The sequence below is a fragment of the Gymnodraco acuticeps genome, unplaced genomic scaffold (genome assembly GCF_902827175.1).
Source record: "Gymnodraco acuticeps unplaced genomic scaffold, fGymAcu1.1, whole genome shotgun sequence".
In the NCBI taxonomy this organism is placed as follows: Eukaryota; Metazoa; Chordata; class Actinopteri; order Perciformes; family Bathydraconidae; genus Gymnodraco; species Gymnodraco acuticeps.
The window spans coordinates 821,064-839,644 of record NW_022991628.1 but is presented as its reverse complement, the minus strand read 5'-3'; the positions used below and the strand labels follow the sequence as shown (position 1 = coordinate 839,644).

Genomic DNA, 18,581 nt, shown 5'->3' with positions numbered 1-18,581 from the left:
AGTGTCTCCTTCCTGAGTCGGTGACTCCCACTGCATAGCTACACAGAAGTTTCCTCTACAGAAGTTAAATGCATCAATCTGGTGCACTTTGAGAGCAAAATGAAGAGATCTATGGATAGCCTACATCTCTCAACATCCATATGAAACAGAACTGTACACAGATTTACTTTTTCTTTATGGATATTTTACTAATCACTCCCCTTTTAAACTGTATTCTTGTGTTACTGTCATATAGTATTTCATACCTGTTTTTCATGTATTCTCTTATTCTTTAATAACTATAATGATCATATAAAGGTGTTCCTCACAAATACTTGTTTACATAAATGGTCACCAAGCCGTTTGAGACCCACTGAGATAACCTACACTAAAGTGAACTATCTAAACACTGAGAGAGAGTCCTTACCTCACTGAGCTGAGGTTATACGATCCTCTCAGTCTCACAGGAGAGGACTCTCCTCCAGCTTGGTGTAGAAACAGCTCTTTATTCCGTTAGCATAGCTAGCTAACAACATCATTCCACGTTACCGCTCGCGCACTGACAAAATGCGCTCGTGTCACACACAGAGAGCAGAGCTTGAATGAAACACAGAGACCCATGTACTTGTACTGTACTGTATATCATATTATTTTCGATGGCTTTACTGTATAATCAGTATAACAGATGGACAGATCGCCACTGGTGTAATAGTCCTTTATGCTATATAGTTGACCGCAGGTCATGGAGAGTAATAAGGTATCCGTAGACCTTTGTATGATGTATCTTTATTACTTAACAGGTCTACAGCCATGATACATAGATGCGTCCTAGATGCGGGCTTGCATACACACATTATCACTCCGCAGCCGCACCCCATCAGTAACGTCCTGATGGTATATGTGCGCGGCACTATGTACTACAACTGGGCTCTCATCTAAACACACAGCCACGTAATGATAACAAAACAAAGGTCGGGGGTCATTGGTCAAGCAACACACCAATCAGAGAGCAGCAGTGATTACACCTCAGGCTGTGTTTCATATTTGTATTCTTTATTTCTGATGTATTTCACACAAAAAACTTTTAGTGGAAACGTTTTAACTTATATGATTACAAAAAAAACCCGGCAAAGTGGCAATAAGGCTTGCCCACCCTGCGTTGGGGGGGCACAGTGACTCATTTGGGGGGGCATGGCCCGCGAAGGACCCCCCATGACGCCGACCCTGAGCTACTCCCTAGTACGATGTAACACCTCTGGCTCTTCCACAGTAGATGAATGTTAGGATCTCCTGTTTACTCCAGGCCTCCAATCTGAACTGGGAGGGTGCCTTAGGTACATATTGAATTGAGGAAATTGGATTTTATTCCAGCAAGAGCGTTTAAGGCCTAAGGGAGTGTCTGTCGTGTCCAGTGTGTTTTATGGCTTTGAATGTAATAGCTAAAACAGTAAAGCATGTTACCTGTACTCCCAGTGCAGAACCCTTTGTTCATTTAGGTTATTGTAATATTATGATTAAAAGCACTTCTAATGCCGCCTGTCTGAGTCCAGAGTGCTTAAACCCATCACATTGACTGTACCTGCTGTGTTTTTCCACATACAGGTCCCACGCTTCTGCTGACCAGTGATGTCATTAAACAGCGACTTGGAGCTGCAGCATTAGACAGGTGTGATTTGTGACTCACTGAGAAACGTGTGGAAAGTGGTTCATTCTCCTCAGCCCCCCAAGATACTCTGCTCTCTTACTACTTGTTGGCTTATTTGATACTTTTTTGGCTGGCTGTCTTTCTGGCTCACTCATTACATTCAGCTTAAGTACACTTAATTGGCACAAATGGATGTTCAGTGTTCTGCCAGCTCGGCTGTCATTAATGCACGTCTTCCCTCTGCAGTGTCCACGAGTACCGTCTGTCCAGCTGGCTGGGCCAACAGGAAGACATCCATCGCATAGTTCTGTACCAGACGGACTACACGCTGACCCCCTGGACGCAGCGCTGCATCCGTCAGGCCGACTGCATCATTATCGTGGGACTAGGAGAGCAGGACCCTGCCGTGGGGGAGGTGAGATGTTAGGGTGGGTGGGGAGAGAGGTGGGAGGAGAATAGGAGTCAATGGGCTATGGAGTAAGGAATTATATTTCTTCTCAAGGAGGTTAGAGTTGACAAACAAAAAAGGTGATTACTTGTTGTGTCCATTTATTTCTTAACAAAAATATGTGGGAACTAGTTTTTAGCCAACATAATTCCTTATTGTATCTGTCTTATTGGCGTATTTTTGCCTGCAGGACTGTATATGGGAGAGTGACTCAAAATGAACTAAATACTAATGCTTATTCATTATCTCTTTAGTACAGTACTACATTACTCACTGTGTGGCGGAAAAATCTATATCTGACCTTTGACACACTGACAATCCTTTCTAGGAGGATGAGGTTATTGTTGGTTTTAGTGTTTTTGCTGGATTTGTCAACTACAAAAGGAAAGTGTTGTTGATAAACGTCTTTATCAGCTAATCTCCACAACACGAGACATTTAAAAAGAATCTCTAACATAAAATCTGAACATCTTGAGAGCTGGAAGTTCATTGAAAACCTTAACGGGTTAATGGTGCTTGGTACAGCTCACCATACATTAACTCACCTTTGTCAGGATTTCCTCTCCAGAGAAATCATAACACCGATTACTGTTAATAGGTGTTTTTGTGATTTGATATTAGGGTCAGTTATCCTCTAGAATCACGGTGGGGGTTTGTATCGGACCCTTGGGCGTATTGACTAAATGAGCAAAAGGGTGGATGTTGTTAAAGAGAGAGGGGGTGCGGGAGAAAGGAAGCGCCGGTCCAGCTGATGAAGAGGAGGTAATTGCCTTCTAAGGGACAAATGGGCACAGAGAAAGGTAAAGAATGTATCCCCGTTTTTAACAGGAGATGGACCGATCAATATCAGCTCAGGCTCGATGAGTCATAGCTCTGGGTTTTATCTTTCAGGGCACACACACACACACACCCTCTCACCTTGCAGATACACTGAACCTTTAGCAGAGGGTGTGTTGACTGAGGAACAGATCTGACCTTCCTCGCAGACTATTTAGCCTTCTTCAAAGAAACTGCGAAATTCCACTTGACAAAATGTGAATGAAATGAACGGAAATGTAATTTATAAATGAGTCTCCCCAAATATCTCCTATTCTGTTTTGATGGCCTAAGCTGCAACCCTACATCACAGTGCATCTCTTTTACATAAAGATACATTTCTAAATAAGAGTCTAAAATAGATCCTTGTTTGTTGCAGAAAAACCTGTAAATAGTCATGAAAATAAATATAAAAATTGCAATCAATACCTGCAGAAAGGCCTCTAGGCTTCAGGAGTTTGCAGTATTCTTCTTGGAAACACTCTGTGCAAGCGCTCCACAGGAGCCACTGTGAAGAGAGTGAGGAGAATAACATGTGTAAAACATCTGTGCTCCATGTCTTCCCTCTAGCTGGAGCGCATGTTGGAAGGAAGTGCGGTGCGGGCCCAGAAGCAGCTGGTGCTGCTGCACCGAGAGGACGGCCCCCCACCCAAAGGAACTGTGGACTGGCTCAACATGCGGAGCTGGATCTCCAGACACCTCCACCTCTTCTGTCCCCGAAGGGTCTTCTCTAAGAGGAGCCTGCCCAAACTGGTAAGAATTAAGAAAGTTATGTTTCCTGCTCTTTAATTCTCCCCTGTGGCTGTTTCCATCTTGCATTTAGGCCTTTTTATAATCTTCATCTTATTCAACATCTATTATCTCTCATCCAGTTCATTCCTCTCAACATCCCACTCTCTACTTGTATTAAAGTAATCTCGATGTTTCTGTTTTGCAGTTGGAGCTGTATCTACGTGTGTTTGAGAAGCCTGCAGACCGCCACTCAGACTTCTCCCGCCTGGCTCGAGTCCTCACAGGAAACTCTATTGCTCTCATCCTGGGAGGGGGAGGGGCCAGGTAATGCTCCTGTCTGTCTTGAATCTAAGACATTCACTTTTATATATAACATCTGAAACATTCTTCTGGGTTTAATGGATTATATAATCAGAGCCTAAGACCTTTAATCACAAAGCTTTTTGTTTAATCTCTCAGCCCACCTGCATATTTTTGGATAAGTAGTAACATTCCTCTCTGTTGTTTATCTCCTGTTCAGGGGCTGTTCCCAGGTGGGGGTAGTGCGAGCTCTCTGTGAAGCCGGCATCCCAGTGGACCTCATCGGTGGCACCTCTATAGGCTCCCTGATGGGGGCAATATACGCTGAGGACAAGAGCCACAGCCGCATGAGGATGAGGGCCAGAGAGTGGGCCATGGTGAGAGTCAGAGCAACATGACACTAGTCTGTTAAAGGTCTCCCATTATGCAAAATCCACTTTTCCATGTCTCTTCTACATCAACATGTGTCCCCTCTGTGTAAAGAGATTCTGAAAGTTTCAGGAAAAAAGATTCTCTCACTTTTTGTCCAGATCCATTTCTATAAAAACCTGTCTGAAAATGAGCTGATCAGATTTTGGCCACTTTATGATGTCATAACGATTTTTGGCTTGTGTAACTATTAGCCAATCAGCAACCAAGGTAACCCCCCCCCCCCGCCCGTATCACCTGAATCTCCTCCTAGAGCACCATTGTGTTTGTATCTCTCAGAGGGGCGTGGGGAGGGGCTCCTTATTTTCATCTAAAGTAACAGACACAGAATCAGCACTTTGGAAACAGGGCTGAAACAGAGGGGATTATGGGATGCTGCAATCATGGTTAGGGGTCCCAAATGTTAGGATCCACATGTGAGAGCTATTGATATTTGGATCTGCTCTTTCAACAAGGCATTACAAATGTTATACCACTATGAGGTTAAATACATGTTGGAAGACAGAGGATGACCAACACATCTCCCTGGATGTATTTGAGTGGACATTGAGCATTTTTTCCATCAGGAAACCTCTTCCTACTGTTTTTGGAATAACTTGTTGTTGTTGATGTATCATGACACTGTATAATCTGTTGCACAACATATGCTGACTGCAGAGCCTAGAGAAGTTTTGTCCCGTTAGATGGCAGCCTTGAATTAGAGCCAACAACTGTGACAAACAAATGTTTAATGTGGATTATTTATTAGACAAGATTGTGTTTTGTGAAAGACAATCTGATTGAAACGGCTTTTACTCGGGTAGAAGAGGAATATGTTCAAGCAGTTTACATTTGATAGTGGCGACTGTCCTTGTGAAGGTGACTCTCTCTCTCTCATTCTATTTCAATTATAATGCAGCTAAGACCTCTTTTCTACTTTCTATTTTATTAACTACACTTTGCTGATTAACCATTCAAATTAATATGTGTATAGTTTTACATACACTGTTGAAGTGAAACGCTTAGTTGTAATATGAAGTCATCTTTGTGTCTTTAACCCCGTGAACATCCTTGACGGCTGATTTGAGACACCTCCTCAGTCTGCAGGCTGAGCGTGTGATGTGATTGGTTCTCCCACAGTGTGTCCCGCCTCCCCGTCCTCCTGTGGTTCTGTCCTTGGTTCTAAACCTTTTTTCTTCAGATGCAGCTGGCTGTGTAGCTGTATCAAATAAAAATAACCACTGCTGTAATAAAACGTTTGTCCTTAGCAAAGTCAGAACAGGACAGTTTGCGCTGTTGAAATGTTGCTGCCTTTTTATAAGGACTGAATTTACCTTTATTGAGGTGTTTCTAATTGTCATTGAAAAGCATGTATACAAAACACTTTTGTACAGCAACAACAAAAACAATGAATCAAAAATACTGTAGGTTTTTCTACATCAACTTGAATTTCAGCCTTTTACTACAGAGACATCTTGTTTTGGACAGAAGTCATTTGACCTTTCTTTCTTTCTTTGAAGGGGATGACATCGGTATTCAAGAAGGTTCTGGACTTGACGTACCCAGTGACCTCCATGTTCTCCGGCGCTGCCTTCAACTCAAGCGTCAGCAATGTCTTCAAGGGCAAACAGATTGAGGCGAGTTCACAAGGAACTACAAAACGACGCATAGAGATCAGCATGCATGATGTTTGAGCTGATTAAGACATTCAAAAGTCAACAGGATCATGTTAACATTTGTTATCTGATCTTTTGTGTATTCAGGACCTTCGGATCCCATACTTCAATATTACAACTGACATCACTGCCTCCTCCATGAGAGTACACACTGATGGTAGGTGCACTTTCTTTTTTGTCTTAAACCCGTTATAACAGAGAGTTTTCTTATCCTAACGCAGCCATGGTGGCAGATTCTGCTGCTGCTTTCTCATTTATCTGCTTCTGAGATTTCCACTGTCCTCATTGGTGAACTGACCCTTTAATTAGTCTCACTGATGACTCTAATTTTCTTTCAGTTCAGGTTGGTTTCCTTCAATTTAATACATAGTGCTGAAGAGGCATAAAACCGTTTTCTGTTTTCTGTTTGAGGTTCTCTGTGGCGGTATGTTCGCGCCAGCATGTCTCTGTCTGGGTATCTACCTCCGCTCTGCGACCCCAAAGATGGACACCTGCTGATGGATGGAGGCTACATCAACAACCTGCCAGGTGTGTTACTGAACCTGCACATATAACACAAAAAGGAAATGTAAATCTCAAACATCTGCAAACAATAACACTATCTCCTTACTGCGCTGCCAAGCAAATAGCATATCAGTGCTGCTGTGCTATTTGCGCATATTTAAAAATACCTGAAGATGAATCAGGTATCTTCTATTTTAACACCCATGTATGATTGATTATTTCTCAATCTCCACCCTATTTTCTTCTCCCAGCTGATGTGGCGCGCTCCATGGGGGCCAAAGTGGTGATAGCTATCGACGTGGGCAGCCGGGATGAAACCAACCTCACTAATTACGGAGACTCACTCTCAGGCTGGTGGCTGCTATGGAAACGCCTCAACCCCCTAGCTGAGAAAGTAAAGGTAATGGATTGATTAACAAATGAAGACACAACAGACTGTGCGCGGTTGTGTTTTTAAACTAAATGAGTTCTATGAATAAGTATGAGGATATTATTGTACGTGTTTTTCAGAGATGCATATGCTCGTTTCCACACTTGCTGTTTTAGGTGTTAAACATGGCAGAGATCCAGACTCGCCTGGCCTATGTGTGCTGCGTTAGACAGCTGGAGTCTGTGAAGAGCAGCGACTACTGCGAGTACATCAGACCTCCGATCGACAGATACCGCACTCTGGAGTTTGGCAAGTTTGACGAGATTGCTGTAAGTTTACACAGAACACGTATAACGTTTTCATAAAGTATCCTGACGTGTCTTATAGATTTTGGCCATCAGTGGAGACGGTCAAAGTCAACTTTATTGTCATTTGTTCAGTTTGTGTGTACAGACAGAGAGATCGAAATACTGTTTCCCAACATCCCGAGTAATATAAATATGTATATACACTGATACCAGAGTTCCCGTTAGCCGGTAATTACCGGACTACGACCGGTAAAATATGCTGAAGACCGGCAAATCTAAATCTCTCCGGTCAAAGTGTCCGTTCAAAATAATTTCCGCTTAGCGCAATACCACATCAGTTGCGCAACTTGCGCCATATATGTGACAGACAAAAGAGTATGTGACAGACAAGAATAGTCAATTCTAATGTCTAACCTGTGTCTAACACGTAATGTGGAGAAAGAGATGTCCTGTCTGGGTTGATTGTGCGTTGATCTGTTGGTAATGCCTCGGGGTTCCGGTGGGCATGTAAACTAATGCATAATGCTGCGCTATACTTTGCGGCCTCACCCGGTTGCATAGCGACACTTATTGTGTAGGTGTCTTTTGATAAGCAGGTAGTCCTATCATTAGCTAGAACTAGCTAGATCTAATCGATATGGACATAAACGCGAGTGAAGTCTAATCTGACGGGAGAGAGATCAGCTGCTGCTGACGAGTCGACGGAACAAAACACACACCAGGTTAGAATATCACACGTAGCTATTTTAATGACCTCTCAAACTACCTAAACTAGTTATAGATATGTTTAGTTTTACTGTCGGGTCACTCATTACTGATCCGCGAGCTGCATGATACTGACGGGCTGTCAGGAGAGGGAGAGCGCTCCGTTTATTATTCCCGTGTTATTGTAAATGACTGTTCACTTTTGAATAATGTAGTTAATCTACTATAATTAGTTTGTTTAATATCGAATCATATCAATTTGTTTTAAAGCACAATAAATAACAAAGAAGACCTTTGACCGGCACTTTTCTCATTTTGTCTGGAAGATTTAAACTTTAACGGACATGTTGACCGGCGAAAAAATATTCTAACGGGAACTCTGACTGATACCTGTGTATTTTGTGAAATGCAGGAGGTGGGATACCAGCACGGAAAGACTGTGTTTGACGTGTGGACGCGCAGCGGAGTGGTGGAGAAAATGTTGAAAGACCGACACCAGGAGGAGTTCCACAACACCCAGAGCAAGAACAATGTAAGGATGGAGGAAGAGGGAAACAATATATTTAAAAAAACAAACATTAAGTACAGTTAAATGCAGAGCAACACCAGAGCCTGGGCCTAGTTTAACTGGTAGTGTGAAGTATGTGTGATTTACAGTAAAGTAGCTGACGGAGGACATCTTCAAAGTTGCAACGAAAAGTTGTTTCTCGATCTCTTATTGTTTAGATCGTCTGGGTTTAGCAATCAAACACATTATCTCAGTGACTGCTCTGCATTAGTACCCATCCTCTCCAGTTCAGTCGGCGTCTTTAATCTCATTTGCAGTCAATGTGTGTTTAATCAACCACATGGGTGTACTATACGTTTAACATTTTCTCTCGTTTCTACGCCAGCTTTCAATGTCAACAGCCAGATGTTGCAGGCTTTGGGCTACACTGCGGTTAAAGTAATACAATTAAAACTCTGCATCGGGCTGTTCTCTTAAAGCACAGAAACACGGATTAGCCGTAAACCAGATCTGTCCCTGAGCTATGGCAATGAGAGACAAAAGACCAACTAAACAATATCAGCAAAGATATGAACAACATGAGGAGGATCAGATACTAGGGCTGATATCTAAATGAGTTTTGAGAATAGCCGCAAAGCATCACATTAACCTGAATAATTGTGATATTTTTGTAGATGTTTTTTAAGGTGCTATTGTAGGGAGGGAAAGATGCTTCTCTAACCGAGATGGTGGTAGAAATATGAAAACAAAAGGGGGTGATTGTGTCTAAAAAACAACAACATTAAATCTAATGATTTCAAGAAAAAACACTGATCCTTGAATTGTGTCTGAGGAACCAAAGAAGATAATAGTGTGCACAAATGTTATGTCCATTCAAGATGACATGAAAGAAGTGAAAATGGCAACAATTAGATCGCCATGAGAACATTTTTGCCTCAAAGCTTTTGCTGGTTTCCTCTCTGTGGTTTTCTGTTTACATGGTGGAAGGAGTTCATATATAGACAGATGTTGTGTCTCTTTTTCCCTATTGGCAATTTTCAAAATCAGTGTGTTTGATGTTAGAGTGAGGCTGTTGAACAATGATAAACGATGGCTCAGTTTATTTCAATCATTTCTGCAATGTGTATACTTGTCTTCCAGGTGCTGACGTGTCCCAATGCCTCCTTCACTGACCTGGCAGAAATCGTGTCCCGCATCGAGCCCGTCAAACCTGTCCTGGTGGATGGTAAAACACTTCCCCTCTTCAGACACACCCTCCATCGTACTTTAGTTACACATGTGTACAGAGGAACATGCTGATATTGTTTCTCCTCCATGGTTGTCTTTCCCATGCTCACTGTTATTTGTTTATAGATTCTTTTTCGCATCGAGGAGCAAATCCATTTCTGAATCTCCATTGCAGAATACATTTGAGCAGTTACATGTTAAAATGTATGCAACCATATTGTACAGGTGGTCGGCAGGGTCTTAGAAAGTGTTAAAGGTTCCATTTAGGGACTATTACGGACCTTTTTAATATTATTAAAAAGTCTTAATAGGCATTTTTGAATGTATCGCATTTTGTAAAAAAGTAGTCATAATCAGCAGATGATTCAAATATAATGCATACATTTTATTTCCCAAACAAGGGCCGCACAAAACGTTAAAGTGTGTTACTCATGTGTTGGAAGTGGAAGTTGCGATGAGGTCTTAAAGTGTCCTTTTGTTCCACATCATTCAGCTACCAGTGGTGTTTTTCCTTGATATTTCCGTCCCTCTCACTCTTTCTATTTTTAACGTATTTGTCATCTATCGCTCGTCACACTTTTACATTTTTGATATTCTGACTCACTCACCTGCTCCCCCACTTCCATTTGTCACCTGTCTTACACACCACATATTCTGACTTCTTCACCCACAATGCTCTGCTTCCTGTCTCCCTCTCCTCCCTCAGAGGAGTCAGACTTCCACACTGACTACGACGAGGAGGCTCTGGAGAGCGCTCTGTCTGACATGGAGCTCTATAACCGCTACGGAGAGCCCACTGAGGGGGAGGAGACTGCTGACACGGCGTGAACACACTATGGCCATTATTTTCTTTAAAGAAGCCAATGCATTTGAGTCATGTCTAAAACAATGGTAAACCATAGACTTCTGCAGTGTACTTCTATCAATGTTTTTCTCTCTCTTCACAACAGACATTTTGAGCACCATAACTTCATGTTTAATCTAGACTTTGGGAAAGTCAAATGTGTCCTGTTGGCTTTGCTACAGAAAGAGATTAAAGTTCACTGGAGCCAATTCATTCTTTAGAAGGTGATCAATAATGCCATAACACATTTCCTGAAAGTAGGTGGAAGACACTAGAGAGCCACCTCATTAAACTAAATGATGTGTTTTTCTTGTAGTTAAGAGACGGGGGCCGTTTCTCAATGTTGAGTAAAGCTGCTGCAGAGCCACTATTTCAAGTATACTACGTCATCGAGTGGCGCCGAAGGACTGTTTAAATGCGTGTTAAATGCCCAGCATTCGGCGCCACTCGATGACGTAGTATACTTGAAATAGTGGCTCAGCAGCATGTGTACTCGACATTGAGAAACGGCCACTGTCTGAGAAAGCTGTCTTAAACCCTGGTCACCCTTAAAAAGTGTTTCCCAAAGCAGACAAATTATTGCATATTCCAGTACATAAAATATTTAGTTTAACTGGCAAGTGGAGCTTTTGTCCGTCGAAGACAGAAGTGTTACGTGTACCCTACTATAACAAAAGAGAAGGGGATTATTAACACTGTAACGATAACGGCGCATCACACAGATCGAATGTTGATGGTGAATCAACCCTTTATCGGGCGAGGAACCATATTTGGGTTAGGGTTACCAAACATGGCGTCCCCCCCGCGACTCAGTGAGGTCGAAAAGCATGTGGTTTTCTCCCAGCCAATCAGCGAAGATCACTCTACGCCACAGAGCGCGCCATTGGGGAATTTGACCAATCAGCAGAGGCCTGAAACGGGTTAGAGGGAACCTAATAGTGCCCTATAAAGGGTTAAGGAGAGGATGTGTGAGTAGTTTTGAGGTCTAGCCCAGGCCATAAAAGGCCATTTATTTTGGTTACTTAACACTTTAAAGTTTAGCTAGTTATTGAAAGAGCAAGATGAACAGTTAGAATAAGATACACATTGAGATTGTTAACAAGACAAACGTATCTTTATTCAATAGCATTATTAATGTAATTTGAGCTCCTTGCTTCTTCACTGATACATGACCTTCCTTGTGATTCCCAGGATGAAGAGCTGGATGGGAGACGTGCACGCCGCATCACCTCACCCTCCAGCAGCCAGGCCCCGCCCCCCTGACAGTCTGTCACACCAGGAAGTCCTTCCCAAACAGTCCATGAAGTGAACACTGCTGCAATGACCTCTAACTGATCAGGTCACCCAAAATGTAACCTGTCTGTCTTTCCACCCCGCCACAAAACCTGTCCCCTACCCCTGTCGGCATGACGACGAGAACCATTGTGCCCTCTGTAGCCGAGCGTCGTTAAGTGTGGCTGACATGACTTACGGACGCCCCCCCCCCCCCCCCCCTTTTAAAAAAAACGATTTCAAGCAGCGAGTCTCGCAATTACTCAGCTGCAAATCCTATGCATTTCTTTTACACAAGAGCAGCTGCATGCAAATCATTTCTCATATTGAGAGTCAAGAGTACTTGCTGTAGCTTAACATGAATAACACCAGTACAGATAGACAGACGGTAGGAGAGGTGAGGAGATATTCATTAAGTGAGAACTATTACTTAAGACAGATGTATCGTGTCAGTTAACCTATATTCCAAAATACCTTTGTTTCTCCCCTTCCCTGTTATCTAGACATGCAGATAGTTTTCTTATGAAGCAAATTCAACTTTTCCGAATAGAACAAATATTCTACAATTATAATAATGATGGTAATTTTTGACTGACCACAGGTAAAGTTCTCTTCACAGTACTGTGACTGAAGACATTCTTTAAATTGTAAGTGGTCACAAACACATTGTTGTAAATCAAAGCTCTGAATAATCAGCAATGTCAAGAGTTTTCGTCAGGTTTAATTCCCTGAGTAGAACATAGATCAAGTGCACTCTGCTGACAGTGATGTTTGAGCATTTTTTATTTTCTTAATACATTTCTCTATAAAACACCTTATGTGTATTTTCTGGGGCAGAACTATCTACATGGCTAGATACCACTGGAGATAAGATAGACAAATGCATTCAGGGGCCACTTTATGAGGTGTACCCGTAAATCTAATGTCAATACAACACACTAGCCATATATTCTACCTTTACCAATCCTATGAGGTTGTGCTTGACTGCATTACATTAAGGTGTTTATATTCTTATTTGTTGGCCACATTAACCTACATTTAGGGTGGCAGAATATTCAAAATACAACTAATTAGAATGCAGTTGTAGTCTAACTGTGATCTCAATGCTAAAACATGGTGGTTCTTTGAGTGATTACACTGATCATGGGCAACATATAAAGTAGGCTTCATGGCAGAACAGTTGTACTGGATTGTACATTTCTACCTGATAAAGTGGCATCCAAATATGTAATTGTTCTAAACTCACAGGCATTCTTTAACTTTTCTACATTCAGTCTTTGTGATGATCCACATCGACAAACGTCATTTAGAAAAGCAGAAAGAGATCAGAATAAGCCGCACACTGTGGCCATGGCTGTCAGCACAGTTTTGTCACACGCAGCGTACCAGGGACACGGAGGGAAGTAATGATTGCATTCCACTTCAAAGCACTAGATCAACCCCCCCCCCCCCCCCCCCCACCCGTCTGTTTTCTGGCTTGAATCGTACACAGACTGAGCAGCAGTGTGAATCTCAAGGGTGACGCTCCACTCGCCTCAGTACAGTTTGAGCTATTTGCAGCAGCAGATCAGTTATTCACAGGAACATGTTGTTACTTGGCTTGTCAACACAGGTTCTAACTTGTTTCCAGTGATTTGGATGTATTTGTGTCGTGAAATTGTCATATATATGATTTTCTTTGCACACATAATAAGTCAATTCCACAAAATATGTTTAAAATGAAGCCAATAATGTAGACAAACTAAACCCTAGATGATTTTTCACACAATAACTGGACAATCACTCCCGAAATGCAATGCACAAATACACAAACATATTGAGTTAAAATCTTGTTAAACAAACCTCTCTGTATGACATTTAACCAATTCTTTAAGAGCTAACTTTACACCAATTACATCTAACAAGCATTAACAATTGATTTGTGTGATCTTTATTGGTTCAGTTAACAGATTTATATTTTTGTCTATACGAAATAAATGGATATGAAAATGTCTTAGAGCCGAAAATGCCATCTCTACATTTGATTTGTCTCATCAACCGTCCAAAACCCAGAGTACTTCAGTGTAGTATAAAGTATTTCAAAAGTTCCTGTAGCTGAGAAACTGGGACCTTTTAAATGTTTGGCAGTTTTGTTATTTATGAACAATTCATAGTTTATCAAAGTAGTTAGTATTTCCGGTAATGATTAATCATCTTATTACATGAGCCATAACAAAAGTGCTTAACCATTTTGGTTCTGAAAGAATCATGAATATATACTTTTTATTGACAAACATGTCATTATCTGGCCAACAAGCGTTGTTACAGTGATTGTAACACGTGTTAAACGAACACATGTCACGTACTGTATCTGTAACATTCAATGAAGTTAGAATATCAATGCAACTTGTCCAGGTCTTATTTTCTGAATATAGCATCCTGCGGCTAACTCTGGTGCTACAGTGCCTGCAGCCTGACAGCAGGAGCAACCTTGTGATAAACACTTTGGGATCCCATATGGTGTTGGAGAAATTGAGTCTGGACATATTAGAGAAAAAGCAGAGATGGGAAATTATTGTTTACCAAGGAGGTGATGGTTTTTTGCACTGGTGTGTGTTTTTATTTTTACTTTGGGTGGTTTCCAAAAACCAAGCACAATGAATTGATGTTTTCTGGCAGAATGAATGTTTCTCTACTTTATGAAATGGGACATGGTAATGGGTTAAGTGCTTGTGTAATGTGTGGAACTGTGCCATAAAGTTAATGTAACAAAGCCTCAGATGACCCTACAGAAACACAACCACTCGTGCCCTAATTTAGGATTAGTGTACAATGATGAATGTTTACCTGGACTGGATGACATTGGTTACTTGTCTATATTTATGTTATTTGATAAATGTTCTTTTTGATAATCAATTCTTACTAATAAATCACTGTTTTGCTGTTGTACTCTGTATGTCAGTCATTATTCTGTTATCCATCTGGCTCTCTGTTTGCTACAGAAAATAAATGACTCATATTATTTTTTCATTGTGACAAAAAAGTCATGTTACCATATACAAAAAAAAAACACAAAATGTGAATAATTTAATAAAAATAAATTATAGTATGTCAAAAATATGTTTAAAACGGCATAGTATGGATACAATTTTTTTTTTTAAACAACATAATATGCAAAAAAACAACATGGTAAAGTTTGTGAAAACCTTTTAAAAAAAACTCATACTATAGTAAAAAAGAGTTCCCGGTATGGTAACAGGATATATATTAGTATACTATATATATATATATGTAGGGCTAGTTTAGTATGTCTAAAATATACCGGCCCTGGTTCGACTCCCGGACCCGACAATTCTAAGTTTTGCTAAATGTTCACCCCTCAGATTTTTTTAAAATAAAGCAATAATAATAAAATAAATAAAACATCAACAAATATATTGTAAGTTAAATGACGAGTCGCTCAGAAATACCTAGAAACAAAATGGAGGGTATAATTATTAAAGCCTCTTAGTATATCACTTTAACAGCACCGCAAACTGCAGCTTCTAAAATGACCACAATGGGAAGTTAGAACCTATGTCTGGCTTTTGCTTACTTGTTACGTCCCGACTAGGGGAAGAGGAAAGCAACATACACCAGTTGGAATTGGTAATAATTATGAACAGTTTTATTGTATAGCAGAACAACTAAATGGCAGGCAAGCAGCCTGGGACAAACAAAAGGCCCCAAAAGCACCGGTTTAAATAACAAAAAAAGGTGGGCGCAAGTTTAAATGGGCAACCAAACAAAGGGAGGACTCTAATAAGGTATATAAAGGTATACATCTAAACAAAAGAACCCTCACTATTGCAGTGGTACAAACTAAAGAAAAGGAGGCTGTAAGAAAACACAGCTAAACTAAACAACTACAGTCAACGTAGAGGCTAAGATACTCTAGTCACATCTAATCATATCAACACTACCAAACACAGACCACACAAGTTAACCACTGAACGAAGTGCAAGTAGCGAGAGGCGTCTGTTCACTCAACAGAGCCTGCAGAGTGATAATTGTCCCCAGGCTTTGTAGTCATCTCCAGCAGGTGTGCGCTGCGATTGGAGTGCGTCGGGCCCGGCGTGCTCCAATCACAATCTTCAGGGGGCGGACCAGGAGATGGCAGCTAATGACGTCACGGCAACCGCACATCTCATTTGCATATCACACAGATTAACACATTTAAAACGACCAGGAAGGCAGCAGCCGTAACTTTACTGCATAATGGCTTTTCTCCACTACCTTCCCCCCAACCACAGAGACCATCATTGAGAATAGGATAAAAGGGGGATGAATGCAACCGGTGCAGTAAAACGATTAAAAGTCACTTATTATGCAAAATCCACGTTTTCATGTCTTTTATACTTTTATGTGGAAAGAGATTCTGAAAGTTTCAAGAACAAAGACCCCTTCTTTTTTTGTCCTGATCCATTTCTATAAAAACCTGTCTGAAAATGAGCTGATCAGATTTATGATGTCATAACGATTTTCTGGCTTGTGTAACCATTAGCCAATCACCAACCAAGGTAACCCCCTCCCCCACCTTATCACCTGAATCTCCTCCTAGAGCACCATTGTGTTCTTTTTAACCAAATATCTCTCAGAGGGGCGTGGGGAGGGGCTCCTTATTTTCATCTAAACTAACAGACAGACAATCAGCACTTTTGAAACAGGGCTGAAACAGAGGGGTTTATGGGATGCTGCAATGATCCGTTTGGTATTTGGAGCCAAACACTTCAGAGACCTGTTTTGTATCTGAGACCTATGTATTGATGAAAAACAGTATAATAGAGGACCTTTAAAGTAGATTTTCGAAATCAAATATACAAACTGAAGAAAACATTTGTTCTGTGTTGTATTGAGCTTGCGCTAAAGAAAACAGAGATTATCATAAATGAAGAGCTATCACACCTGTGAGCCTGTTTACCACACACAAACACACTCACACACTCACAAACACAGAGCAACATACCAATGGATGATTAATCCCACGTTATTGATGTGCCATAATGAGCTCTTTCAATCCTGCAGCCTCCCAGGGGAACGCAGACTTGCATCAGCTAATTAATGAGCAGGCAGAGGGGAATTTAGGTCAGAAGAAGGGGGAAGAGAACGTGAGGGGAATAAGTGGCACTAGCCTCGATCAATACATTACAGGCAAAAGAGTGGAGAGAGGACAAAACGAGGGGTGAATGAGTCCAAGCACCCAGGATATTACAGTCTTTTGACAAGGTTGACAGTGAACAAGCGGTGCCACAGCATTGTTGGACAAAGACCCCGCTCTGGACAGAATTACCGCTACAGGCATCAGGAGATTTGGAGAGCCGTTTATAGAAAAATGAGGCAGGGGAAGTGTGGCGACAAGGGGAACTTTCTGCCCTCAAACAGACAGATAGTTTGATTTATAGAAGGTCGTATTTAACGGTCCAGAATCAGATACTGTCTACCTCTCTTTTCCCTCCCTCCCTCCCTGTTTCATCGCCTCTCATTCTTCTTCCCCTGTCTTTGGGCAAATGGGGACAAAGCACCTTTGTTGCTGTAGTAAAAAGGCCTCTGGGATGAGAGGCTACAACAACAAACAGAATGGTCCCCGTGGAAAATGTATTAGCACCACTTACTGAATCAGAATTTCATCACATGATGATGATGATGATGATGATGAGGATGATGATGAGGATGATGATGATGATGATGATGATGATACAATATGAGACGTAGAAGATGGTGACACACAATGTACAAACTAAAAGAGCTACTTCTAACAATCAACAACAATAATTACTTAAGGTCTCCACTCGAGAATACTGTACACAGTCATTATTGATCTCCATGAACACTTCTCAATATGATATGCTGTCAGACATCACGTGCAGAGACAGATGGACCATCAGGAGTAACACATACGACCATTATTCATGTGCTGGGTCACAATTACACGCACACATAAGACAACAAAAACAACTTCACACACACTGCTGTTGTTCCCGAGTCGTTTTTTATATCAACATTTTGACCGACATTGAAATTGAACTAAAAAAGACGTTTTCAGGTAGAAACATTACCGGGATTAAGGGGTAGAAACGATGTGAGAGTATTATTTTGAGACGGATGCAGTCGTAACAGAATCACCTGGATTGGAGTTCACTGCCCTCGAGTTCAGAGCCTCGTTGCCCTGCAGCTAAGACTTGTGTTCATTAATTTATCCCACATTTTTAAATAAAGTTCACAATATAACTCACTTCAATTCAGTTTTTTTTAAAGCATTACCATAATAATTGTTGTGTTGTTTCCAAGGAAGAACTAGTCACCCTAGAATCTACAATGTAGGCGTTTATTTCCCCACTTTGTTTTTCTTAGCTAAATGGTTGTCGTTCAGTGTTGAAACATTCATTAGCTAACAATTACATAATTACAATTTGAAATAGAAGATCTTTAATGTTCTATTAATATAAAGTGAGGTCCAGTTACTAGTTATGAAACAGCTGGTAGTTATGGGTACTTTTTACTTAAGTACATTTCGAAGCCCATTCTTTTTTACTTTTACTTGAGTTAAGAAGTTGAGTCAGTACTTCTACTTCTACCAGAGAATTTTTAAACACGAGTATCTGTACTTCTACTTGAGTAAAGGATGTTTTTAGTTTTGCTATCTCTGATGGTGATTTTATGTGAGTGGAAGTAATACCTGCTGGGGTTGGATCAAAAGGTACAAAAAGTATGTTCAATTGTATTCTGTTATGACTTTAATTTACCTTTGTGTTTTTAATATCTGGCTGTCAAAAGGATACGAGTTAAAAGGCGCCATGAGAATACACCAAAGGATCCAGATT

At 41.0% G+C, this 18,581-nt stretch overlaps 1 protein-coding gene across 2 annotated transcripts in view; it reads left to right on the top strand.

Moving 5' to 3' along the window:
• LOC117534095 (patatin-like phospholipase domain-containing protein 7) overlaps positions 1-14,670 on the top strand; it is a 29,574-nt gene extending 14,904 nt beyond the window's left edge. The window contains exons 23-36 of one of the 2 annotated variants that reach the window (XM_034198138.1): positions 1,582-1,645; positions 1,871-2,039; positions 3,459-3,641; positions 3,826-3,944; positions 4,141-4,297; positions 5,849-5,965; positions 6,092-6,161; positions 6,416-6,532; positions 6,760-6,908; positions 7,055-7,207; positions 8,304-8,423; positions 9,540-9,624; positions 10,333-10,517; positions 11,674-14,670. In XM_034198138.1, the coding sequence (XP_034054029.1) occupies positions 1,582-1,645; positions 1,871-2,039; positions 3,459-3,641; positions 3,826-3,944; positions 4,141-4,297; positions 5,849-5,965; positions 6,092-6,161; positions 6,416-6,532; positions 6,760-6,908; positions 7,055-7,207; positions 8,304-8,423; positions 9,540-9,624; positions 10,333-10,454 (1,625 nt within the window). In that variant the 3' untranslated portion in view covers positions 10,455-10,517; positions 11,674-14,670. Of the gene's footprint in view, positions 1-1,581; positions 1,646-1,870; positions 2,040-3,458; positions 3,642-3,825; positions 3,945-4,140; positions 4,298-5,848; positions 5,966-6,091; positions 6,162-6,415; positions 6,533-6,759; positions 6,909-7,054; positions 7,208-8,303; positions 8,424-9,539; positions 9,625-10,332; positions 10,518-11,661 lie in introns of both variants that reach the window. The other variant, XM_034198137.1, reaches the window with a different exon arrangement.
• Positions 14,671-18,581: the final 3,911 nt, after the last annotated feature.